This window comes from Hemicordylus capensis, chromosome 14 (genome assembly GCF_027244095.1).
Source record: "Hemicordylus capensis ecotype Gifberg chromosome 14, rHemCap1.1.pri, whole genome shotgun sequence".
In the NCBI taxonomy this organism is placed as follows: domain Eukaryota; kingdom Metazoa; phylum Chordata; class Lepidosauria; order Squamata; family Cordylidae; genus Hemicordylus; species Hemicordylus capensis.
In genome coordinates, this window is record NC_069670.1 from 11,497,569 (window position 1) to 11,523,483 (window position 25,915).

Below are 25,915 nucleotides of genomic sequence, written 5' to 3' on the forward strand. Positions count from 1 at the left end.
AAAGCGGTGCTTTAAAAATTATTTTCAGGGTCGGGGTGGGGGGGAGAGGCAGCCAACTTGCCCGAAATAGTGGAGGGAGAATGTGAGGCAAAAGACTGAACCTGCATTTTAATATCTGTGAAGTGCGTCTGTTAAACACACTGTAAGTTCTGATAGTGGGGGAGAGGCAAGTAGCCCTGAAGGAATCAAACAAATTGGGAAGTCCATTTTAAAGAAATGTGTACACACTTGGCTGAGATTGCAAGGACCTTCCTTCATTCCTTCCTGCAAGCACAAGAGGGCGCCAAAACCTCACAATTCCAAGGCCTGTCCTGGTATTAATTTCTCTGCGTCTATAAATCACACTGTTTATTAGTGGAATAAAAGTCTTTGCTAACAAGGGGTTTTGTTGGCGCTTCATAAATCCTGCCTCTGTGCATCATGAAGCCCATATGTGCTTAATTCATATGTAAAGTCGCAAGCGGGACTATAATACGTGTCCATTAAATTCTAGGAGACCCGATAATTATCATTAGCTGTGAGTAATTACCTGCACGGATCGAGGCCAGGAGCTGTTAGCTGCTGCTGTGGCAGTGTCAAGCACTCTGGTGTTGTGTGTGGGGGCGAGGTGGGTGGGTGGGAAGCATGTTGTGCACCTCCAGAAAGGTTGGTTATGTCACGGTAACTGGCCTGTGCGTACTTGCTTCTCCTGCCCGCAAATAACAACTGAGAGGGGGCCTGATTTGTACTGGGACTGTGATGGGCAAAGAGCCTTACTCTTTTTCCATTGCAGTCCCAGTCTGCATCAGGGCCTCCCTTGCTGCTGTTGAGAGAGCCACATGGGGTCAATGGTGAGCTCATTGTTTGGTCCTTAAAGGTCTGCTGAAGCCCCTGTCGATCAAGGGAACTAGGCCAGAGAATCTCTGCCTGGTGTGCTGGTTTTCTACATGCAGGGATTTGTATTGTACGCAGGGGAGTGTTCTAATGTGGCTCTCTGGTCTGAGGCCTATAGGCCACCTCTAGCCAGAGGCAGGGTGCCTCTGAATACCCTGCTTAGCTAAGGGGACAAGTAATGCTTGCTACCACAAGACCAGCTCTCCTCTCCAGTTGCAGGGGAGTAGCAGCAGGAGAGAGGGCAAGCCATCAGCTCCGGCCTGTGGGCTTCTCGGTGGCATCTGGTGGGATACTGGACTAGATGGACCTTCTTGGGCCTGATCCAACAGGGCTGTTCTTGTGTTCTCTTGTTGGGTGGTGGGTTCACTGGCTGTGAAGACACATTCAGGTGGCTGTCATTTGGTTAGGATTCTGTGATGGTGAATCGCTGCCTGGAGAGCCCCTTCCTAGGAGCAGGTATAAATATGTTTGTAAGTGAATTGCAGGATATGTTGTGGCAACTCTTAGGGGCTCAGGGATCCTGGCTGGGAAGGATTCTCAAGAGCCAAGTTTGACACCTTGCAGAGGCACTGTGAGCCAGAGAACTGCTGCTGAAAGAGCTCCCAGAGTCTTGTTCTTTCTTTGACTTACATCCCGCTTTGCACCACACACAACCCCATTCCAAACTGTGGCACTCTTCCCTGCCCCCCCCTTTTGGGTAAGGGGATCCTCTGCTTCTCTGACCACCCCTGCGCTGCATTTCTTGCAAACCACAGACACGGAGGGAGCCTGGAACCTGACTGGTCTCACATAGGGTCATGGATTGCTTCCGCTTCTGATTGGAGGGGTTCCTGCATGGGCCAAGATTCTGCTCGAGCTTTCTGAGAGGGAAGGAACTGCAGGCAAATGGGCTGGTGGAAAGACCGGCATGCAGCCAAGCACGGCTTTTCTCCCAGCTGGGTGTTTTATGGATAGATGAATGGATTTCACCGCCGTGTATCCTCTGTATTATGAATCGCCACCTTATAACGACAATAGTTATGGGACCGCGAAGTGCAGGAGACAAAGCTCCAGGCAGATATTACGCTGCCGAACTGTCGCTGTAAATCGTTTCACCTGTCACTTTGGCAGCCCAATCGCTCATGGATGTTTGCTGACGCTCGAGCGGAGGGGAAGGAGGCTGGAGTCCAGCCAGGGGAAGCTCAGGTTTTGGGCTGGACCTTTCCTCTTGCCCAGGGTGGATGAGCTGAGCCTAGAAGTGGGGGTGGCTGCATGCTGAGGAGTCGTCACTCCAAGCAGCGTTGCCATCCCAGAATCTGGAGTCCTTTCTTTCTTTCTGAGTGGGAGGCAGAAGGTTAAATGTAAAACGTTTCCAGAGGGGTCTTCAGAGAGGTCCTGGAGATGCCCCAAGGCACTGTGTGTATGCATGCATATGAAATAGATTCTTTGGAAAGAGGGGGATAGGATCCCGGTCAAATAAGGAAGAGAGTGTAAAGAATCAGGTGCATCTCAAACCAGAGGTCCCAGCAGTCACGGGGTGGGGATGAGGCCATAGCTCAGTGGAAGAGCCTCTACTGTGCATTCAGAAGGCCCCAAGTTAACTCCTGGTAGCTGGGTTGGGAAAGACTCCAGCTTGAAACCTTGGAGAGTTGCTGCCAGCCAGTGCAGACAAACCTGACCTAGATGAACCAGTGGCCCGACTAAGTAGAAGGCAGCTTTGTGTAGTCTTAATCTCCTGGGCATCCTGGGTTCGATTTCCACTGCAAGTCTGGGAGACTGAGCTCTGTGGTCTCGGCTGCAGTACCCACCTGACTTGTCTTTGGTATTTGCTTAAGCTCCCAGCTCCCTTTCCCTGGTTGCTTCCTTGAATCTTAGTCTCCGCCTGTTTTAGACCATGCACTTGCTTCTTTCCCCACCTGGACTGACAGCCAGCTTCCCCCCAGGTTCTGGAGCCTGTGAAAGTCTGCGTATCCAAACAGATATTCCGGAAGAGAAGTGCATTGATGTAGCTTGCATGTCTCTTGCCCCAGACACCAGGGAGAGGTCAGCGATGGCCCAGCCAAATTGCAAGGTAAAACATTGCCTCCACTCGAAACCAATGGAACCAGTTAGTCATGACCAGCTTCAGTCACAGGGCTTGGTTGCTGCTGACTAACTTCAGCTAGATCTGGGCCCATATTTGGGAAAGGGTCTGTTCTCCAGGGAGCTTTGGCACTGTGCGTGGCTCCCTGGCCCCCTTTCACAGCTGCCAGTCACCATCTGCTCCTGCTGCAGCTTGCTCCCCCGTCTCCTGTCACTGTGATGCTAGTCAAGTTCAAAGAACAGGCCCTGAATGCAACCTATGCATGGTGTGTGTTTATGCAAAATCGGTATGTTTTGCATAAATGTTGTGTGTGCTTTGTATATTGTGAGTGTGGCACTTTGGGTGCAGACTATAAACAGCTCAATGTAGCCGCCTTGAACAGACTCTGCTTGACTCTGGCAGCTGTCTTACGATTGACCCAAGAGGCTTATCAAACCTCTCGATTCTGTACCGGACTGGTCTACACATTCAACAGAATGAGGGGGGACATGGTGCGGTCTTGAGCAGGTAGAATGGAGTATACTGCCATATAGTCCCACATAAGCACGATGACTATACTGCCACATAAGGACCTGTTTTTCTACCCATGTAAAAGAAAAAAGATTTCTGCAGTAGAAAGAGAGCATATTGGGGCGGGGAAAAGGTTCTAATCCAATCCTTTACTTCATCAAGTTTTTGCCTCTTTGGAATATGGTTTTTAAAAGAGATATTTAAACAAAGAAGAGGCATCCGACATCTGCACCCTGAAGTGGTCCATTCAATTTGACATATGTAAATCTAGACGAGCATGCTAGCCTTTAAAAAGAAAATGCTCATGATTTGGCAGCTGATAGACTCAAGATCTCTGGGAAGCCCCCAGCCTACCAGCTTGGCACTCCGCTCCCGAGCACGGCTGCTTAACAAACCGGGCCAGCCTCCCCATCATTATCCGGATCTCTCTTCTTCTCTGGGCTCCTCTTTATAGACTCTCCTCTCCACCGCTTCCCCTCGGAGCAGTTCCCGACTGGGGAGACTCGCTCATCTGCGTTGCAAAGAGATGGTTATAAAGTGCTGGTCTGATGGCGCGAGTCAGGGGCTTTGGTGTGAAGTTTTAATGGACAACTTTTATCTCCCATTTTTATTGCATTAAATAACTTTGAGTGGCTTTCTGACTTGGTGAATAAAACCACGCGCTTTATGTCCCCCAAGCGCCATCAAGCCCCTGCTGCTGCTCCCTGGACTGCCTTGGCTTTGCAGCCAAGGTCAAAGAACCCCTTCTCGGCACTTTCCGGAGGGAGAAATATTTATTACTTGCTTTGTTCTTCAGCCCCACCTCGGACTATCAGTTCTGAAAAGATCTCTTAATAGATTAACAATCTGGCTTTCTTGGATTGGATTAATTAAACCCACTTATTGAAACACCTCTGAGGTGCTTTCTGGAGGGTCCTGAACAAAGAGCACCATTTCCCTTTATGGGAGATCATGGCATTGCGGTTTTGCACAGCAAAGGAAGCCATCCCTGGAAAGTCACAGGGACTCCATTATGGGACTTCTCAGATTTGATCTGAGTTTGTCGTCTGCAAGAAGAAACTTGCAGTGATTTTTCTGGAGCAGCATTTTCCCCTCTTCAGCCCTGCCCAGCATGCTACTCTCAGTGGCTGTTGCTGGGATGTTCCCTTACATTAAAAAAAAAAAGAAAGAAAGAAGATTTAATCCATCTTCAGGCCCTCTTGCGGCCTCTAGTTTGGGAACAGAGGTATTGGCTCCAGCCTGTCAGGGACTGATTATTTACTGAGATGCACAAAGAGTTTTGGAGAAGTGAGAACCGTGGGTGCAGAAACTGTGCAATATTAAAACAAGTAAGGCTGGCGCCTGGCGCCTCAGACTACTTGGCCATTCCGAGGCACCAGCACAACCTCCCCAGGGACCCCTCTGAGGGTTTTAGGCAGACTTTCTCTCCTGCCTTGGAGAGCTGCAACAAGTGGGACCACCAGGCAGACCCATTCCTCTGTTTTAATCCCCACTCCCCTCTTGTCTCTTTCCACCTTTTGGCTGTAAAAATTGCCATAAAACTGGAGATTTGCAGCAGCTTTCTGCATGGCTAAGTCTGGAGCACTTCCCCATCAGATGGCTCTTGTCTCTTCTCCCGTTTATTGTCACCACTGGGCTATATTTCACAGGGAGGTTTCAAAGATCATTAAACTGCCGCCTCCTGCTGCTGCGAGGACGAATCCTGACATTGGTCATAAGCATGAGCCCCACTTGGCATATTGGCAGGCATCAGGGTCAGTGTCTGTTTGGCTTTGCCTATGAACAAATGGCTGTGTGAGGTTGGGTTCTGCCTAGAATGCTCACAGTTACCTGGGACGCCCCCCTGTCTCCTGGACCAATCCCCGTTATTGTAGATTTCGGACTGGAAGCAAACCACCATCTATTCTAGGGATTAAGGCTGCAATTTACTCCATTAATGCCATCTTAGCCCATTAAAAGTTGTTTAGTTAATTATTCAGTTGGATTAATAGATAACCAGGCTGCACATCTTTAAAGAAAGTTAATTACTTTAAATATAAGCATTTCTAAAGGCTGCAGATGGCGAGAGTCATCCTGGAAAAGAGACTCACTCCTCTCTCACACACAGGAGGGAAATCCTCTTCTAGCCTGCCTCTACGTTTAAGTGCCCTGTGCAAATCCATGCAGACCCATTGGATTCAAAACTAGTTTGATCCATTAACTAGGATTTCTTCAGTCAGACCATAGCCCTTCAGGTAATGCTACCTAAAGTGAAATTTCAGGGTGAATCGGAAGCTTTCTGCTCTAGAGAAATCAAAGGAATTTTGCAGCGCACAATGATTTTTGAGGATTCTTAGGAGGCTTGCATCTCTCTCTGCCTGGCACCCACAGTAAACATGAATGCAGGTTGTGAGTGGGATGCAGTGTTCCCTCGATTTAATCAGATTAATCCATTTTTAAAAAACACACTTTTGGATGCAGTAAAAGGGTTGCCCTGGTTAGCTGGAGCAGATAGAAACTCGCAGAGGAGGAAAGATGGCTGAGGTTCCGGATGAAACGGATTGCAGTGACAGCGGGAGACCTTGGGTGTCTTGAAAACAAGATTCTTTACCTGCGCAGTACATTTTGCTTCCCCTGCTTCTGTGTTTGGGTTCCTTGCTCCTTTTGGGTGGTGGTTCTTCTTGCCATCTCTTCCTTTTGTGTTCCCCACATTTCAACCTTTATCCAGCTGCCTCTGACTCATACCCTGTGTGTGTGTCCTGACATGTTGTAGTCTCGGTGCCAACACCTATTTCGGTTGCTGGCACCAAGAAGCAGCCCTCTTTCTTCCAGATGCATGCCAGACAAGGTTTCGCTTCACCCATTTCCAGCATTACCGTTGCCTTGCAAGAGAGGAGAATGGTGCTCCTCCACTCCCTGCTTCTCTCCACCCCCACCCCACCCCGCAGCCACAAGCAAGACATCCCCTGCCTCATGGAAGGGGGGGGGATCGCTGCGTAAATACCTGGAGGATGCCCAAGTGTCTAGATGGAGGCAAGAAGTAGCTGCCAGGCTTTTAAAAATCAACACTTCCTCCCACTGGATATCCTTGGAGGCAGGTGCCATATGCGAGCCCTCCTCACAAAAACAGCGGGGTCTTCTTGTCGATGCACCAGAGGCTGCTGCAGTCTGTCAGCTACAAAACGGCGTCTGAAAGAGCCCCTGTCAAGCCCGCTTCGGCAGCACTAAACGGAACCACGCGTGACAGCTTGTTTCACACTCCCTAAGCCTCGCTTGGCAGCTCCTTGATGTGGCTGGTGGCCTGCGCGGCCATTGGGTGGCCTTTGAACGGCTGTACTCCCCATTATCCTGAGTGGGGTGGCAGCACTGGGGGGCAGCAGCCAAGGTGGGGGGAGCATACACGGAACGTGTCTGTAATGCTTTCGAATGTTCGCCGCCTTTGGCAGACATTTAAAAAAAAATCTCAGTAAAGGACAGCCCCCCCTGCCCCCGCCTGCTGCTCAGTCTAATGACGGATGGCAGTCTGTTTGGAGAGCTGATTTCAGGAGCGAAATTCCCACTTATGCCTGTGCACACTCCCCATTTTTGCATCAGGGAAGCAATGGGTTTTGAGATGTGTTTCCAAAAAAAGCTGCTTGGCCAAAGGCAGGTCCCAGAACATGCCAGACAGCCACCGTGCCCCAGCTAAGCAGGGCTTGCTGTGGTCAGTACCTGGATGGGAGACCCGTGTGTATCACCATGGGGGAGGGGACCAGAGCTCAATGGCAGAGCCCCTGCTTGGCATGCAGAGGGTCCCAGGTTCAATCCTGGGCAGCAGCCTCTCCTGGTAGAGAGCTGGGAAAGACTCCTGAGCCGGAAACCCTAGGTTAGTTCAGAACCTTCTGAGTCAGATCGGTCACTGGTTCTCGGTATATAAGGCACTTCCTTTGTTCCACTCCAGCGAACTTGGCAAAGAGGCACCTTTTAACATGGTGATTCTCTTTATTTAGCAGGGGGAGAGTAACTGGCCCTATCCACCCCCAGCACAGCATCCCTCCAGTGGCTGCTGCTGGGGTCTATCTGAGGTTTCTTTTTAGATTGTGAGCCCTTTCGGTTACAGGGATCCATCTTGTTTATGTATTATTTCCCTATGTAAACCGCCCTGAGCCATTTTTGGAAGAGCGGTGTAGAAATTGAATAAATAATAATAAATAAATAATAAAGGTGGGTCCAAGAAGATGCCTCTGTACACCACAGAGTGCAGTACCTCTTCAAGCCACTTCAGCTCTCTCAGGAACAATTGTCTGTTTTCAGTATAGGTCTTTTGTGGCTGCACAGTTTGCTGCTGCTGCTGCTCTGTGTGTGTGTGTGTGGGGGGACTCTAATTAGCAGTCAGGATGGCAGGTGGGTATCAAGATGGAACTGTAGCATGTGGGGAGTGGGAATTTAACCCTTTCCCTTTGTGCTGTGATGCTTCCTCCCCATGGCTAATATCAACCCCCCCTTCAGCCATGAATCTCACTGGGTGACTCTGGACCAGTCACTTTTCTCTCAGCCTAACCTACCTCACAGGGTTGTTGTGAGGATAAACATAACCATAACTATGTACACCGCTCTAGGCTCCTTGGAGGAAGAGCGGGATATAAACGTGAACATAACATAACAGATCCCTGTGGCTGCTGTTGAGCTTGAAAAAAGAAAAACTGCCACTCAGGGTCAGACTACAGATTGATTTTCTTCATGAGCTCTCATCAGGTTCAAATGGTCTTCCTCCCCTCGTGCTAATCTGACACACTCTTGCTTTAAAACACATTTTTAAAGGGTTTCAGTTTCTACCCCTTCTGCTTTTAGAACCACCCCTCTTTGCTGCTCCAGAATGTTTCACCTTTTTGTGGCTGCAGCAGCTCTAGCTAAGCTTTGTAAGAGGCACCCTCCTTTCACCCCGCCATCCATCCTGCATATTTAACCATCTGCTCAGCATATGCTCAGCCCACTGCTGGTGTGTAGGGTGTGTGTGTGTTTGTGTGAGTGAGAGAGAGACATTTTGTGCCGTGGGGATAGGAGTGGGCCAGGTGAAGAAGGAAAGAGAAGACAGTGGCAGCTGGTCCTGAGATTTATTGCAACGTGCAAGCGAGCCACCTGTGCGAGGACCAGTGATAACTTGGGAGGACCATTTAGCCTATAATGCTGCACAGCAACGATTCTTTAAAAAGTGATGTAGAGAAGCCATCTGTGAAAATGTCCCAGTATCTCTCATTGGGAGGAGCTCTGAAATTCTCTTTCAGATTCCACTTTGGAGGAGCTTCAGTTCCAACCATGCCTAGGGTTGTGCAGACCCCACTCCTGGTAGTTGGCTGGGGCTGTAGCTTTGCATCTGTCTTCACGGCGGAGGATACTGACCATATACTCTCTCCGGAATTGAGCTTTTCAGGTTTAGCGGCTGAAGAACTGGGCCAATTTGAGGTGACAAGGGAAGATGTTCTAAACCGTCTTGAAAAAATTAAAAATTAACAAATTGTCAGGGCCAGATGCATCCACCTGAGTTCTGAAGGAACTCAAATGTGAAATTGCCCATCTCACAGCAAAAATATGTAACTTGTCCCTACAGTCAGGCTCTGTACCAGAGGACTGGAAGGTAGCCAATGTGACTCCGATTTTCAAAAAGGGATCCAGTGGGATCCAGGAAATTACAGGCCGGTCAGCTTAACTTCGGTGCCGGGTAAATTGATGGAAAACATACAAGGACAAAACTCTTTTAACATATAGAAGAAAAGGCCTTGCTGAAGGAGAACCAGCATGGCTTCTGCAAGGGAAGGTCTTGCCTCAAAAAGCTTTTGGAGTTCTTTGAGAGTGTCAACAGGCATGTGGATAAAGGGGATCCAGTTGACATAGTATACCTGGACTTCCAAAAAGTTGTTGACAGAGTTCCCCACCAAAGACTCCTGAGTAAACTTAGCAGTCATGGGATAAGGGGACAGGTTCATGTGTGGATTGGTAACTGGTTGAAGGACAGGAAACAGAGGGTAGGAATAAATGGAGACTTTTCACAATAGAGGGAAGTAGGAAGAGAGTTCCCCCAGGGATCTGTACTGGGACCAGTGCTCTTTAACTTGTTCATCAATGATCTAGAAGTTGGGGCAAGCAGTGAAGTGGCCAAATTTGCAGATGACACAAAACTATTTAGGGTAGTCAAATCCACAACAGATTGTGAGGAGCTGCAAAAAAGATCTTTCCAAACTGGGGGAGTGGGCGACAAAATGGCAAATGTGGTTCAGTGTAAGCAAGTGTAAAGTAATGCACATTGGGGCAAAAAGCCCCAACTTCACATATATGCTTATGGGATCTGAGCTGTCGGTGACTGATCAGGAGGGAGATCTTGGGGTCTTGGTGGACAGCTCACTTAAAATGTCAACTCAGTGTGCGGCAGCAGTGAAAAAGGCGAATTCCATGCTAGGAATCATTAGGAAGGGAATTGAAAATAAAACTGCTAATATTATAAATATGTTATATAAATAAATATAATGCCCTTATACAAATCTATGGTGTGGCCACATCTGGAGTACTGGGTACAGCTTTGGTCACCATATCTTAAGAAGGATATTGTAGAACTGGAAAAGGTGCAGAAGAGGGCAACCCAGATGGTCAGGGGAAGGGGCTAGGAGTGCCTTCCTTATGAGACTAGGCTACCTTAGTTTAGAAAAGAGGTGACTAAGGGGAGACATGATCGAGGTGTATAAAATTATGCATGGAGTGGAGATGGTAGACAGAGAGAAATTCTTCTCCCTCTCTTACAACACTAGAACCAGGGGTCACCCCATGAAACTGAAGTTCAGGAAATTTAGGACTGACAAGAGGAAGTACTTTTTCACACAGCACATAATTAATCTATGGAATTCTTTGCCATGGGATGGGGCGATGTCACCCCATGGGTTGTTAAAGCTTGGATGGCTTTAGAAGGGGCCTAGACAAATTCATGGAGGACAGACCTATCAATGGCTACTAGTCTGATGGCTGTGGGCCACCTCCAGCCTCAGAAGCATGGTGCCTCTCAATCCCAGTTGCAGGGGAGCAACAGCAGGAGAGAGGGCATGCTGTCTGGTCTTGCCTGTGAGCTTCTTGGAGGCATCTGGTGGGCCACTGTGGGAAACAGGATGCTGGACTAGATAGGCCTTAGGTCTGATCCAGAAGGGCTGTTCTTATGTTCTGGCCTGGTGGTAGAATGCCTTCTTTGCATGCAGAAGATCCCAGGTTCACTCCCTGGCAGCATCTCCTGATAGGGCTCCAGCAGAGTCCCAAACGGAAGTGTGCTTTTGGCCTCCTTTGTCTTGACTTGTATGCATACTTGACTAAAATTTATATGATCAACCCACAAAGGCTCTTTAAGTGTGGAGACAGCCTTGCACATGGATGCTTGGGGGGTGGGGGTGGAAGAGACCCTGTATCATGACTGTCTACTCCACACATTCCAATCACACACATGCACACACACACAAACACACACACACACACACCATTTCTCTCGTGCCATTCAGCCATGATACTTGCTGGGTGACTCTGGGCCAGTCACTTCTCTCTCAGCCTAACCTACTTCACAGGGTTGTTGTGAGGAGAAACTTAAGTATGTAGTACACCACTCTGGGCTCCTTGGAGGAAGAGCGGGATATAAAATGTGAAAAATCAATAAAATAAAAAATTAATAAATCTGAACTGGTGGCTTGTAGAGTTCAGGGAGCCACACCCTTCCAGCCCAGGCCTGTTTTACTCTTGAGGAGTCTTCAGAGCAAGCTGACCCCTCTTCCTGAGTAAATCTCCAAACAAGGAACTGCCAGACATGCACTCCTTTGTCTGTGTTGGACTTCTTCTCCACCATGGTGTCTCCTTTTCTGGGGGCTAGGCAAGGGCTCTGAAGTCCAAGGGCTCTGGGAGAGTCCCATGTTGTTGTTGTTGTTGTTTGTTGTTTGCATCGTCATTGTCCTCCTCCTCCTCCTCCTCCAGGTTGCATAGTGGGGTTTCCCCTGGGGTTCCCTGTTCTGGGGTTTCTGAAGGGCAGGGTTCATCTTCATCTTCATCTTCTTCCCCTGGTGTATCCTCCTCCTCTCCTTTGGTATTGCTTGACTTAGACCCTGAGACAGGACTGATTCTGAGTCTGACACAGTTGTGGGCAGGGGGGAGCTAATTTTGTTTTGAAAATGTAGTTTTGAATGCAGCATTGGGGACAGATCCCAATCAGAGCAGGGTAAAATGCAGTGGGGAGAGAGTCCCGTTCAGCACAGGTTAGTGCGCCTGCAGTTCTGCCATGGCCGGGCTAAACTGGCTTGACCTTTGGTGCTCTGGCTTCTTAAATTGGTTTGCAGATGGATGGGTGTGTGTGCACCACGCACTGCAGCCAGTACACCACCTGCTTGAAGGGATCTTTGCAGCCCTCGCCCTGGCTGCCGCCTGACCTTTTCTGCTCCCTGAGCTGCCTGCGCATTAGTCTTTTAAGACGGCACTTGCCATCCATCCCAGCGGTGCGGGGTGCCCTGAAGCTTTCTCCAGCGCTCCCTCCTCTGTGCGGGATGAGTCCATCTTCTCCTAGACCTTGAGAGCTGGCATTTGATTTCCCAGGGTTATTAACGGGGCTGTGCACACTCGCCAGCGCAGAGTTTCGATTTTAAAGAAACAAGACAGGAACAAAAGTATTGCAGATGTCAGATATCTGGATTCCACCACTGACATAGGTGGAGCAGATGTGTGCATGCTTTCTTACTTTGCATCACTTGTACTTCTTTCCCAGGTCTCTTTTAATATTGTTTTCTAGTCTGTCTTTGTTTTTTTAGTTGTGTCTTAGGAAACGTTACCAGCCCCTTTCTCCAATGACCAAGGGTTGATGTAGGTCAATAAATATGGGCTTTAGTGATGTCGCTCAATAAAGGAGAGGGTTATAAAAAGCAAAGAAGGAAGTGTTTACCCGCGGGCAAGGAAAACCGGAGAACAGTAGAAAAGGGGGAGGTGGGGAGAGGTGAGGAGGTAGCATTGCCCTGACATTAAAATGGCCACATAGCTTTTGAATGGGAGGCCCTGATGATTGGTTTTCTTTTTGCCTTTGCAAGGAAAACTCACCTGCCATCTTAGACATTATGAATGGGTGGATTGTACATCAGGAAGAGTGAGGTGGGTTAGGGTTCCGCTCCATGTGGCGCTGAGCCAGCCTTGGCTGGGGGGCTGCTGTGCCCCTCCTTGGAGCCAAGGCCGCTTAGGAGGAGGCAGGCGATATGCACAGACTTGCGCTAGGGGAGAGCGGGAAGGGGAGGAGAGACCTGGAGGCTGCCCATTGCAGTTTCAAAAAAAACCTCAAACACATTTAACAACAACAACAACATCTAGCCTCTGTGTGTGTGTGTGTGTGTGTGTGTGTGTGTGTGTGTGTGAAATCTCACTCTTTTATAAAATTATTTTATAAAATAAAATTACAAACTACAATGTCAAACCACCACCACCAACCATATTTTGGAGTGTAGCTTGGCCCTTTTTGGGTAGCTCCCTCCAGCCCAAGACGTTTGTGGGCCTGAGGCAGGGAAACCCCAGCTGGCTCCCTCCTGCTGAACTCCTTGGTGGTGGATCCTCCTGTGCAAGGGCCCTTGGACAGCCTCTCCAGGCTGTTTCGCCTCCCCTCCCTGGAAAGACGCCCTCCGTTTTCTTGTGTACACTTGGTTGGATGAGGAAAAGAGGAGCCCCCCCGCCTGCCCCCCCCCCCCAGTGTTCATTTCCTGGGATCCCTGGATCTAGTGACATTGATCACTCACAATCTCGGAGAGCGTTCTTGTTCACTGCATGAATTTGTACATCTTCCGCAGCGGGATGGCGAAGGCGGCTGGGGTTGATAAATGTGAGCGAACGGCTGGCTCGCTGCGCTGGCTCGCTATCTGCCTTTTCAAAGTGTGTGTGTGTGTGTGTGTGTGTGTGTGTGTGTGTGTGTGTGTGTGTGTTTCCCCCCTTCCTAGGCCTAGTAGCCTGAGGGCTGCAGGGGGAGTTTGGGATGCTCCTTCCCCGCCCCCCCCCTTGCTGGTTTGTTTTCTTTCACCCAGGCTGGGCTTTTCAGCCAGTGAGCTGGAGACCCCGCCAGCTTCCCAGCCCCAGCCCTGCCTTGACAGGGGCCAAAAAGCTGCCCGCCTGCCACCCTGTCATATCTGCAGGCTGAAAAATGGCACCTCCGTTCCCCAGGAGAAATCCATTAACCTGCGGGCAGACGCCGGAGCCTGTCTAATGCAGAAGTAATGAGCTCTGGTTTTATGTTAAATTTAGCAGAAACCACTATTACAAGTGACAGAAAATAATTTCCCCCGGGGAGTATGATAGGCCGGCAGGCAGGCAGGCTAGCCTGGGGTGTGTGGAGTGTGCAAGGAGGGGTTGTGTCGTGTGTGTGTCGGGGGGAGAAGCCCTCTGTCTCCCTTCCACTAGGAGAGCACAGTCGAGTGCAGCAGAGCAGCTGAGAGAGAGGACCACGAAGCAGAAAGTCCTTGGTCCAAATCTCACCAGGCAAGCTGCTCCCTCCTGGCCTCAGTCTTCCCCACCTGCAATATGGGGATAATAATGCTTACCTTACAGGGTGGTTGCCAAGATTGTATGGAGCTAATGCCTGTGAAAAGCGCCACTGACTTTCCACTTCCAGAAGAGCTCAAAGTCATCCTTTCCAGGGTAACGGACAATATATAAGTGCTAAGCTGCTGTTTGTCATTTACACCAAAGGAGGGCATGGAGAGGGCCCCTTTCTACCTGCCTCTTCCAGTGCAGCAGGGAATTGCTAACATAGCTGCTGGGTATTGTGGGCATGGAGCGAATGGGTGTGTGCGCATGCGCCCCAGCACCAGCCTCCTTCCTGCACACCTGAAAAGCAGGAGTCCTTCCAGACTAGCAGCTCTTGGCTCTCCGCAGCCAGTGTGCTTCTGCTGTCAGTTGCCTGATGGGGAAAGACCATCGCTCAGTGCTAGCACTTCTGCTCTGCCTGCAGAAGGCAGGGGTTATAAACTCTGGGCAAACAGTCCCTGAATCTTGAGTGTGTGCAGAAACAAAGTACTTGTTTTTCTGCTGTGGAAGCAGCGTCTGTTTTTGTTTGGATATAACCGATCAACACTTGATTTGTAAATTCCACTCTTGTCCCACCCCATGCAGTCTGCCCCCCCCTTCCCCCAAATAGCCTCCCTCGACGAATGACCTCTCCACTGTTGGCCATGCGTGTGTGTTTGAGACCTTTTGCCCGCGCTCCCCACCCCTCAAGTGATACCACTCAGACCACTGTCAAAGTTAAATCTTTTTCTATTTTATTCCAAGAAAGGGCAAGGAAAGATTTTCATTTTTATAATCATCATTTTTTTTTGGTTTTTAAAAAAACCGTGTACTCTTTTATGTTTTTCTATGAAAAACAAACCAACCCAAAAGAAGGACTAAGGGAACTCGCGGCACATTCATTTGAAAAGTCTGAAAATTTTCAAGGCACCTAAAACGAGAAGGAGGCCAAAGGGCACGCAGAAGAGAGCACTTTGGGTTCTCTGGAGACAAAAAGGGGAAAGGGGAGACCACCCTTAGTCTGGCAGAGTGAGTCCGGGGTGGGGATTCTGACCTTCATCTGCCTGGGGCTCAGCAGAAGCGAAGAGAGCTGTGGCTTGGGTCACTTCTGACCAACGAAACTGGTCAAGAGAAGGGTGCTTGAGCCGCCTATCTTTCAGCAGAGATAGTTGGAGGCCTTTTCCTTCATGCTTGACTGCTTGCAAGAGACTTCCGTCAGACAACCACCACCGGGAACTGTGGCCAGTGTTTCAGTGACGCACCCTGTTCTCCTCCCTTAGCCTTCCTTGGCCCTGATCAATGATTCCTGTGATCATAACCATTGCTGATGCAAGTTGACCAGCCTGTTCTGCTTAAGAGGTTGTCGACATGAACAAAAGAGGCTTCTTGCGTCTTCCTGTTGCATTGGCTTGTTCAAGGACATGCTTGTCCCTCAGCAAGATAGTGGGAGGCAATTCTTGGCTTGGAACCGAACCGTCATGAAGACCCACATGAGAGAGGACCATCTCAAAGGGTTGGATTTAACAGCTAGCCTTATTTTCTCTCCTACTTTCTGCATTGGTTTGTGATGCTCAGCTACTATCAAATGCCAGCCCCCACCCCCACCCCCACGATCTGTGGGTTTAGAGTATGGGTCTTTCAGCCCAGGCCTTAACCAACCAGCCAACCTGCCAAGAGGAGGGAGGGCACCAAATCTTCCCATCTGATTTGCATGTGGATCTCCTGGCCTCACTACTGAATGGACTGCAAACGCTTAGATGGTGTACACTCTTCTGTGTCTGATCAGCCCTGGCTCTGGATCGCTGGGCTATGATCCATTGCCATGAAGCCAGGACTACATCTCACGACTGGTTGGAACCATGCTTGTGCGCTTCCGCCCGCTCTCTCCTGCCCTCCTGAATCTCAGCTCTGGCTTTCCCCCTGTGCTTGGGCTGCTTCCTTTCAGCCACCCTCCTGATGGTCTTCTTGTCCCCTCCTCCTCCTTCACAACCTCCCCTTGGCCCAAGTGGCTTTAGCACCAGTGATCAGGTATTCAAGATGGCGGAGGATGTGGTGGAGGTTGCGAATGGTGATCAGAGTTAGGCCCTTTCCTGTGTGCCCTGACACTTACTCCATTTCCCCCCTCCACCTGGCAGAATGGCCGAATCAGTTGCCTGACTTGCCACAGGGCACAAGAGCAGGTATTGGATGCTCCGCTCCCCAACCTAGACTAACAGCTGACCTCTAAAGCATAGTATGTACTAATGTGCCAGTTCTGAACTAAAAGGGAAGGCAGGCTGGGGACACTAAAGTGCTAGGCCTCCTTGGTTCCAAAGATGGTCCATGGCACAGCACACCCCTCACCAAAGGTGCCGATTGAGACTGTCCTGCGACCCCACCCATTGCCTGTGAAGAACAGGAGAGCCTTTGTCAGTTCTGTGCCTTTCCCCTTCTTTCCAGCCCTCTGCATCCCAAGCCCTGAGCAGAAACCACCATTTAGACCTTTTCAGTCCCACCTCTTGTTGCTTTGGTGGCCGAGCCCACGCTTTGCGTGCAGGAGTTCCTGGACTTGGCCTCTGGTATCTCCAGTTCAAGGGCCCTGGAAGGCGATGCTGGGGAAAGGAAAGGACAGTCCTAGGCGTCTTGAGACCTGCCCCTCTGTCTTGTGAGGGTCATTCTTAACGGGATTAATCTGGGCTGCTTGGCCAGTGGCGATGGGAGCTATAGTCCAGCAACCCCTGGGGACCCTGCATTAAGAGGATCCCATTGGAGGCCTTTTCCTCTGTCAGTCCCCACAACAGAAATCAGGTGTGCGTGGCAACCAGTTCCCCCACTTTTAGTGCTTCCCCCCAAGGGGGCTTGCCTGGCTCCTGTGCTGATCAATTGGAGTTGCAAGTGCCAAGCCTTCCTCTTTGCTCAGACTTTTAATGGCTGGCTTTCTTGCTGCGGGGCGGTGTTTTAGGGTATGGAGCTGCTGCTTGCCTGTTTCAGACGAGGTGCTTGCAGGAATTGTGGGTGCTTTTCTTGTCAGGTTAACTATTTATTTTGTACTGATTTTGAAACCAACCAACCAACCAACCAATCCTGCCTTTCATTAAAATCCCAAGGCAGCTATTAAGTGAGCAGCCTTGAAAATATTCATTGCAAGGTGGGATAGCACTCCTCAAAACGAATATGTGAAATAAAAACTGGATCACATCCTAGCCTTAGATGGTTTGTGCCAGTGGAGATGGCACTGCCATCATTTTCTCTTTTTGCAAGAGGAGAAAGAGGAAGGTGGGGTATGTGGCCAAAGGGTGGATTCTGAGGGGCATGTTGGAACTGGAGGTAGGCTCTGGGAGTGAACATGTTGAAGACTAGACTAAAGTGATCGCCGTGTGGACAAGAGTTGGACGCAGAGGAAAATAGAGGGGGAAAGCAGCTGGCTGGGTCCAGATTCGGTGGGCCTGACATGTCTGGGGGGACAGAGGAGCCCGGGCATGTTGGGGAAATGGAAGACGCAGCAGGAAATCCAGGGCAAAAGTGGTGTGTGTATGTGTGTCACTCAGAGATGAGCGCTAAGTGCTCTTGTGCCGAGCAAGTGAAGAGCCCAAGGCAGCTGTCACAGTAGATGGGACAGACTGAACAAATAGCTGAGCGAGTCTGATGGGCCACACTGCCTCATGGTAGGGTGGGCGAGTGGGGAAGTGTGCCACAGGCCCTTGGCCTGGCTGGCTGGCTTGCTCGCTCAGCCACTTTGTGTGCTGTCGCCAGCTTCTAAGATTTGGACTCAAGATTCTGCTCTGCCGATGGAGTGCTGGGGTTTTAATTAGGAACGCCCAAGACCTGTCCCTGTTTATTTCCAGAGCTTTCCTCTTGGCCTCCTCGCATGTTTGGATGTCCACAGAAAGTCTGCAGATATTCTGGCTTTCCCAGACCACTTAATGTGCCTTTGGGGTCTTTCTCTCCCCCCACCCCATGCCAAGAAAGCAGCTCTGTACATGGAGGTGCATTTTAGGACCAGCACATGCATGCTGAACTAGTTGGGGATGGGAGCACCCCAGGGAGAGTAATGGAATGTTGACCAATGTCTGCACAGAGGTGTGTATTTTGTTTCCCTTCTCTCTACCCAGCTTGTGCAAGGATTTGTGGAAACCCAGCTGCCCATCTCTCTGTTCACCCCCTAAAGGAAAGCAAATGCCTCAGTACTGGACAGAAGGAAGGCTTGGGGTAACTGCGGAGCCCTAGTCTCCACCTTGGAAACAGAGCATGGCAGATGACCACCGTGCTTTTCATGGTGGTGTGTTGGAAGGAAGTGGTGGAGAGGGAGAGAAAAGAAAGACAGAAGTTAGGGGCTGGGGCTGTGCTGCTTTGGATACTGCTTTTCACTGCCTCTACCAGGAAGCTCAAAGGGAAACTAAAAGAAATGCAGCCAGGAGGGCAGGTGCAGAGAGGCTGAAATGGTGGATGAGGGAAGATAAAGAGCCCTAAACGCAGGGAGGCTTTAGCAATTCACATCTTGGGGGATTGCACTGTCATGGCCAGGTTGTAGCAGCTGTACCCAAGGGCAGGCTTGGGATGGTGTGGGGGTTTGCAACTTTGCAATGCATGCATCCATTCATTTTTATACTTTATCCCGCTCTTCCTCCGAGGAGCAGTGTACATGGATATGTTTATCCTCACAACAACCCTGTGAGGTAGGTTAGGCTGAGAGTTAAGTGACTGGCCTAGAGTCACCCAGCTAGTTTCATGGTTGAATGAGATCTTCCCAGTCCTAGTTCAACACTCTAACCACTACGCTATGCTGGCCCAATGTCGCACCCAGGGGCCCTGCAGTCCAGTTGGGGCCTTGGGGCATGAAATGCAACAAACTGAAGATTCTGCTCTGTTGACCAGGGTTCCAGTATGTATGCCAGGCCTGGCCCAATCTGGAGGCTTCGTAAAGATAAGGTAAAGTGTGCCGTCAAGTCGATTTCGACTCCTGGCGCCCACAGAGCCCTGTGGTTGTCTTTGGTAGAATACAGGAGGGGTTGACCATTGCCTCCTCCCACGCAGTATAAGATGATTCCTTTCAGCATTTTCCTATATCGCTGCTGCCCGATATAGTACCAGCGGGGATTCAAACTGGCACCCTTCTGCTTCTTAGTCAAGCATTTCCCTGCTGCGCCACTTAAGGTGACATGGAAGCTTTGTATTAACCTGCCAATCACAAGGGTCCCTGTTGTATTCCCCCCCCGCCCCACCAATTCCCATCTGTGCCCAAAAAGGGTGCTCGGACTTAAACACACACACAGTTCCCCAGAATTCGCTAGGCTTAGTCCCAGTCCCAACCTGCAAGGATCCTGGTTCAAGCCTCCAGGCTCCATGACAAATGCACCATGAGATTTCCCACCTACATCTCTCTAGCCGTGGCTGTGCTCTGTTGCCACCCTCCAAGAAAGGGCAGAGGGAGGCCAAGTTCAAAGGCTGCTTAATGAAGGAAAGAAACCAGCCTTTAAACTTTTCTTCCCTCCCACTGGTCTCTTGCTTTATGTATGTATTTTTTAAAAAAAACACTCCCTCTTAAACGGAAACTTTGCAAGCTGAGCTGCAAATTGCTTGTTACCGTAAAGGCAGGATGTGTGTGTGTGTGTGTGCACGCGCATGTGTGTGCTGGCAGCAAGCGTGCACCAAACAACCCTTGAATCACCTGAATTAATGAACAGCAGGGAAAGGTGGGAAGTTTTTTTTGTTTTTGTATTGTGCTAAATGCATCCTCCCTGAGAGCCCACTCTCATTAGCTCTGTTTGTTAAGTACTGTATATAGAGTTAAACGCTTAATAAAATTGCACTTCACGGGAGGCGAGACTGGCAAGCTGGGTCCAAGGCCCGGATGGTGTGAAGTGGCATTCAGTGTGTAAATATTAGCCAGCCTGGAGCGCACGCTCATTTTTGTTGCCTTTTCCTTGTTGATGATGTTTAATAGGAAGGAAATAAGCCAGCCACCCACCTACCGATCCTTTCCAGAATGACTTCTGTGGATGGGTGCTTTTAAACTCCCCCCCACCGCCTCCACTGGTTATTTCAGTGCGCTGCTAATGAGCTGCATAAATTTGCATACTGATAATCAAGGGCTGGGATCTGCAGCTACAGAAAGGTACATTTTATGCAGAGCACCTGGGGTACGGAATCAGAGCCATGGGAGCCCGTCTCCTGAAGAGCTACGTGCCCGTGAGACAGGAGTTTCTCTTTCTCTGAGACCTCACTGTTAATAATAATGCCCAGCCTGAATTGTTAGGTGTTTTGCTATTTCCCAGAGATTATATCGTGCTATATACCTAGCACTGATGATTAGATTGGAATCTAATTCAGTTTATTACTGGAAGGGCCAGTAACAATTGGTTAGGACTATACCACCTTGCATGAAAGCAAGTAGCCAGCTGCATGGCTGGATATGAACTCTAATCCAGAGAGGAATGAACTGCCCACTGGGAAGTTGTTGGATGCTAAGGTTTGTTCTGCCACTTTCCCGGCAATTGTCCAGGCTCTTAAGATTTTTCTTTTTCTGCTCCTCTCTCTCCCCCCCCCCCCGCTTTACTGTCACTTTGTTTTGTCACAAGCAGCTTAAAATGCTTTTTTCCCCTCTTCCCAAGTGGTGGTTATTGTTGCTATTAAGGAATACAAGCCTGTCAGAGAGCCCCACTGAGGAGCAGAGAAGCTTCTGAAAGAAGCCTCTAATGGCGCGTTTATTGCCTGCTCTCCAGTTAGCCAGCTAATCCCATTTATTGCCATTCTTGGAAATTAAGGGGTTGAAATGTGGCAGATTCATACACATGAGAGACAGTATGTTGAGTGACATGTAAAGTGACTTCTAACAGATTCCTCTATGTTGTGTGGGCTTTGTTGGTTTTTGCTGTTGGTTTGCGTTGTGGGGGCTTCTGGGTGACCCCTGGGGCTCTCTGCCAAATCCTGCCTAAATCAGGCCTGTACACCTTGTGACCTGCCAAGCCCAACACAGTCCGCCAGACTTGTCTGGTGAGCCACTGGGGGACTTGATTCACCCCCTGCTTGAACATTTGGGAGGGTCACAGATTGTGACTGATGAGACACATTAGACTTGATGGCCACCAGTGGTGCAGGCTGGGCTTTGAACTGAACCGTGGACTAATCTTTCCAGCACTGAATGTATTTAACAGGCAAGCATTCCAACTTCCCTCTGCTTGGCGATGTAGAATTGCACTTAATTGTGTCCTGCCTGATCTTTTATCTTTGAGAAATATTTAAATCTTAACACAAGGCAAGAACAACTATGGCTCCCATGAAGAAGGAAAAGAGGAGCTGCAAATGGGAGAGCCCCATTCCCACATTCTGTTTAGGGGTTTGAGAACATCAGACAAAGGCCATCTTAATCCAGCATTCTGTTTCCAACTGTGGAAATTGACTCTGGAGAAGTGTGAACAAGATGGCCTCCTCCTCGTCTTTGTATTCCTCTGAATGTAGAAGCTCCACCTAGCCTTCATGGCAAAGAGCTCTTGACAAGATGCCTACACACCACTAGCGGGGCCTGGGGACCCTCCTAAATCTGAGCTTCTTTCCCATGAATTCTTCATCTCAACTCCACCACCCACACACCCATCCTCAGCATTTTTTGGGCCTCTACGACCCACATTCTACACCCTCAGGTTTAGTGGAAACAGCAGTGTGTGAGGCTGGCAATGGGCAGACTCCTAAGCTCCCTCAGACCAGGGGTCCACTGCACCGAGTGCTTCACTGGCAACCAAACCCAGGAGCCTGGCACATGCATGGCATGTACACACAACCACTCTGTTCCCAGCTCATTTCTCACACTTTGACGACGACCAGCTGCAATGGCTTCCAGGCACGAGGACAGAGGCCGCTCTGCTCCTTGTTGCTCACTGTCAACGCTTTCCATCTCCAACATGGCCTTTGGGAGGCTTCATCTCCAGGCAAGCTCCATGATAGAAGCATTGTTCCCCACATGGGCGCATGTCCGGATGTAGCTTTTGAGTGCTTGCCATCAAACAATGGTATCCATTTCCCTCTGATTGCCCTAGAGAACACCAGTCCTCCAAGGAGCCATTCGAGCCCCGGAACAGCCTGCACAACTTGTGGCCCACCAAAACGAAGGCAGCTTACTAACCACACATGGTAGGAACAGAGGAAGCTGCCTTATATCCATCTAGCTCAGTATTGTCTATACAAACTGGCAGTGAAGGTCGCAGGCAGGAGTCTCTCCCAGTGCTGTCTTGGAGATGCTGACAGGGAGGGAACTTGGGACCTTCTGCATGCAAGCAAGCAGGTGCTCTTCCCAGAGCAGCCCCCTCTCCCGAGGGGAACACCTGACAATGCTCACACATGTCATCTCCCATTCAAATGAAAACCTGGATAGACCCTGCTTAGCAAAGGATACAATTCATGCTTGCTACCTTCTACCACAAGACCAGCTCTCCTCTAATGGTGGCCCACTAGGGGTGCAACAAGTCACCTGCTTTTGCTCCCTGCCTGGGAATGCCAAGAAGCCCCAACCCTTCTGGCAGGCCATAGTAGATAGGATTTGTGCTGCCTCTGACTCGACAGGGCGCAAGTTGTGCAGACCGTCCTGTGGAGCGTTGCCCCCTAGGGCCTTCTCACATGCCTGGCATTCACAGGTGCACATCTGGAGGTCCAAAGCAGTACAGTGGTGCTGGAAGGAGACCAAAGAAAGCCTTGACTGTCTTGGTTGGGAGTGATGGATGGCCTCGCCTGGAATCAGTGCAGAAAAACATGAACCAAAACCTGCTTCTCTTTCCTTAACCTCTCAAAATCAGCCACGCTCTGTGTGAACCTGAGATTCATTCTGAGGACTCCGGGGTCCCCGCCTTGGGAGGAACATCTTGCTGGCTGGAAGACGCTGGCCTGGGCTGTCTCCACATCAGTTTTTGTTTGCTTTTTTGCTAAAAAGACAGGGCTACATTTTGAATTATTTCTACGAAGAGAATAATCTTGAGTGATTGTCCCAAGGGAGAGGACAAGGGGTGGGGGGAGGAAGAGGTAACTGCTTGGAGATTCATCTGTTCAGTTTGTGTTGAGCAGAAGACCGGAGTTGAAGGTTTCCTGGCGCTGCAGCAGGGGAGGTGGGCAAGGGGACATCCAGGCAGCTACAGCAGGTGGGAATGGAAGGTTTGGTTCAGGCAACTCCCCAAACCCAAAGGCTATAGATAGATATATTTTCCTCTCTCAAATGGCATGAAAAACGTGGAACCTGTAAGAAAAGCAGAGTTATAGGATGCAAAAGGAGAACTGGAAGCGGATTCACACGAGTCCTCGCCCCTCTACAGTCAACAGTTTAGCCACCAGAAAAGACATTTTGACGTGTTCTTTTGTTTTTTGTTTTTTTTTATAATCTACCCCCTGAACAAAATAGAAGATTTATACAGGAAGAAAGATAAAACAGGTAGCTTTTTTCCCCCCTTCCAGGACTTCCCCTAACCCTCCTCCACCCTCGGGAGGAAAAAACCACCACCCACAATGTTCCTTGATGGTCTGAGTTGGGTGTTTGTGTTCTTTTAAATCTGGTATATTAAATATAAATTATGTCTCTTTCCCTCCATGTCTACTTTTTAAAAACTTTTGTGTTTTTCTACAAAATAGGTTTGCGGTTTGTTTTTTTCTTTTGTAAAACTTCCTTCCCCTCCCCTCCCTTTCGTTCCACCTGGTTCTACTTGGAAAACAGTTTTTTGTGTTTGCTTTGCAATTTTTCCATCTTGGCAAAACCCTGGGGTGTATGATGGGAAGGGGGGTAAAAACAGGGAAGAGTTTGGGTGGGGTGGAAGGAGGCTTTATGTGGGAGGAGGGGGAATTTTGCATCATGTATACGAGTAGTCTATGTCTGGAATTCCCCCGTCTCTGTACCCACGAGTTGTGCCGTAGCCGCTGGTATGGGTGCTTTTGTACAGACTGGTTCCATTGGAAGGGAATATGGTGTGGATGACGTATTCCTCCTTAGCCCGATGAGGGTTTATGGGCAGCATCTGCAAGCCAGGTCCTCTGATCTCTAGGATGGAGTTATCCTTCTTGGTGCCTGACTCCACGTAGTCGTCTTTCTTCCGGCTGCCTCGCTCTCGTGTCAGCAGCTCGCCTGTCCGGTGGACGTACCAGCAAATGGCGGCCAAGACCAGAAAGAGGAAGACCAAGGCCACTGCCCCACCAATGATCCCTGCCAGTGGCAGCCCGGCCATTGGGTCAATGTTCTGCTCGTGGTTGAGGGTGGTGGTGGGACTATACATGTCCGCCGTCTCCGCCTTGGCACACACAGGAGTCTCGTCAGGTATGTAGGTGCTGCCCGTCTCCATGGTGACCATGCAGATGATGTAGGTAGACTTGGGCTCCAGAGCTGTCAGTAGGTACTCTGTCTTGTCGCCTTGCACCAGGGTCTCTGTGATGGAGCCCACGGCCGGGCTGTGGCCCAGGCGCAGCCAGCTGAGGCGGAAAGAGGCCGCCGGCAGCATCGCCTTCCAGCTGATGCGGATGCTGTCGGCTGTCAGTGGCTTGACGCTCAGAATCAGTGCTTTGGCTCCGGCCCCAGTGGCCATGGGGTAGTCAATGTTGGAGTCTGGGAGCTGGATGCCGGGCCTTTTGGCCTTGAGCGTGAAAAGGGAGCCCTGCGGTGTAGTGACAGCAGCGTTGCTGGCCGTCGTTTTGGCTGCCACGGCACCTGAGTTGCCCTGTGGGCCCACCTCAAAGCACTCGTCCATCTCATTGGTGATGTCCTTGATAGCCATGCCTCTGACCCTGTCGGGGCCCTGGCACATCAGCCCCCTCACATTCACCACCGCAGCCCGGGCTTTGACCCAGTCCCGCAGCCACATGAGGTTACAGCCGCAGTACCAGGGGTTGTTTCTGAGCAGAAGCTGGGAGAGGCTGTCAAGGTCATCAAAAAGCCCTTTGGGCAAGGTGGTCAGGTTATTGTTGGATAAGTCCAGCTTCTCCAGCTCCCTCATCTTGGCCAGGGTGTTGTAGGGGATGTGGCTGATGGCGTTGTCCTGGAGGTACAGCTTCTGAAGGTGGGCACTGGGCAGGTTGAGAGGTGGGGCCGCCAGGGAGTTGCGCACCAGCGAGAGCTCACTGAGGTTCTGCAGGCGGCTGAAGGTGTCATCGGCAATGCGTTGGTTGGCCAAGAGGTTGCCGTCCAGCACCAGGCGCCGCAGGCTGTTCAGCCCCTTGAAGGCGTGGAGGGGGATGGTGGAGATGCGGTTGTCGTCCAGCCGCAGCTCCTCCAGGGTGCGGGGCAGGCCAGACGGGATGCTGCTGAGATGGTTGCGCGAGAGGAAGAGCAGCTTGAGGCGGGTGCTGTCGGCAAAGGCGTCGTCTTCGATGCTGACCGTAGAGACAGAGTTGTCGTCCAGGTGCAGCTTTTCCAGAAGAGGGATGCGTGCCAGGGAGTCGCGGGCGATGGTGCGGACGTTGTTGTCCTGCAGATGGAGCTCCCTCAGCGAACGGGGCAGGTTGATGGGGAACTCGTCTAGGTCATTTTCGTAGAGGTAGATGACCTGATGGGAATTGAATGGAGAGGAAATTCAGCAGGGCAGAAGTAGAGTGAGAATGGAAATCTCGCACCTCGCTTTTAACCTCAGGTTAGAGTTCCAAAATGTGGGTTTTTGGTTCTAGCTCAGGAAGAGTAGGGTACTTGGCACATCCCAAGAGTAGCCCTACGGCACAAGGCCTTAACTGAGGACAGGCTGCTTTTGCTAGCAGTGAGTTTTAAGGCGGTGGTTGGGCTGCAGCCCCCCTCCTCCCCAGCCCCAGTGGTCAAAGGCTGAAGAGGAGGGGAGCTGTACGTCAACCGCGGCTGGAAAGCCAGGTCTGGGAGCCCCCGCCATCCGGCATCTCATGCACCCCTCTGTTTAACACCATGGACTCCAGCGGGAGCGGGCTCTCTTTGGTTCTGCCCAATTTGGGCATGTTGCATTGGTCTTGTGAACATCCCAGAGCATGCCCAAGTGGCGAAAGCCACATCCAGAGAGATTTCCC

The 25,915-nt window shown here is 50.3% G+C and overlaps 2 protein-coding genes across 15 annotated transcripts in view; one reads left to right on the forward strand and one right to left on the reverse strand.

The window, feature by feature from the left end:
- The window catches only part of MACROD1 (mono-ADP ribosylhydrolase 1), a 197,112-nt gene that overhangs the window by 7,501 nt on the left and 163,696 nt on the right, over positions 1-25,915 (forward strand). The window lies entirely within an intron of this gene.
- Positions 14,689-25,915, reverse strand: part of FLRT1 (fibronectin leucine rich transmembrane protein 1) — a 111,688-nt gene continuing 100,461 nt past the window's right edge. For all 8 annotated transcript variants that reach the window (XM_053277718.1, XM_053277716.1, XM_053277714.1 and 5 more), the window contains one exon: positions 14,689-25,434. In XM_053277718.1, coding sequence (XP_053133693.1) covers positions 23,752-25,434 — 1,683 coding nt within the window. In that variant the 3' untranslated portion in view covers positions 14,689-23,751. The remainder of the gene's footprint in view (positions 25,435-25,915) is intronic.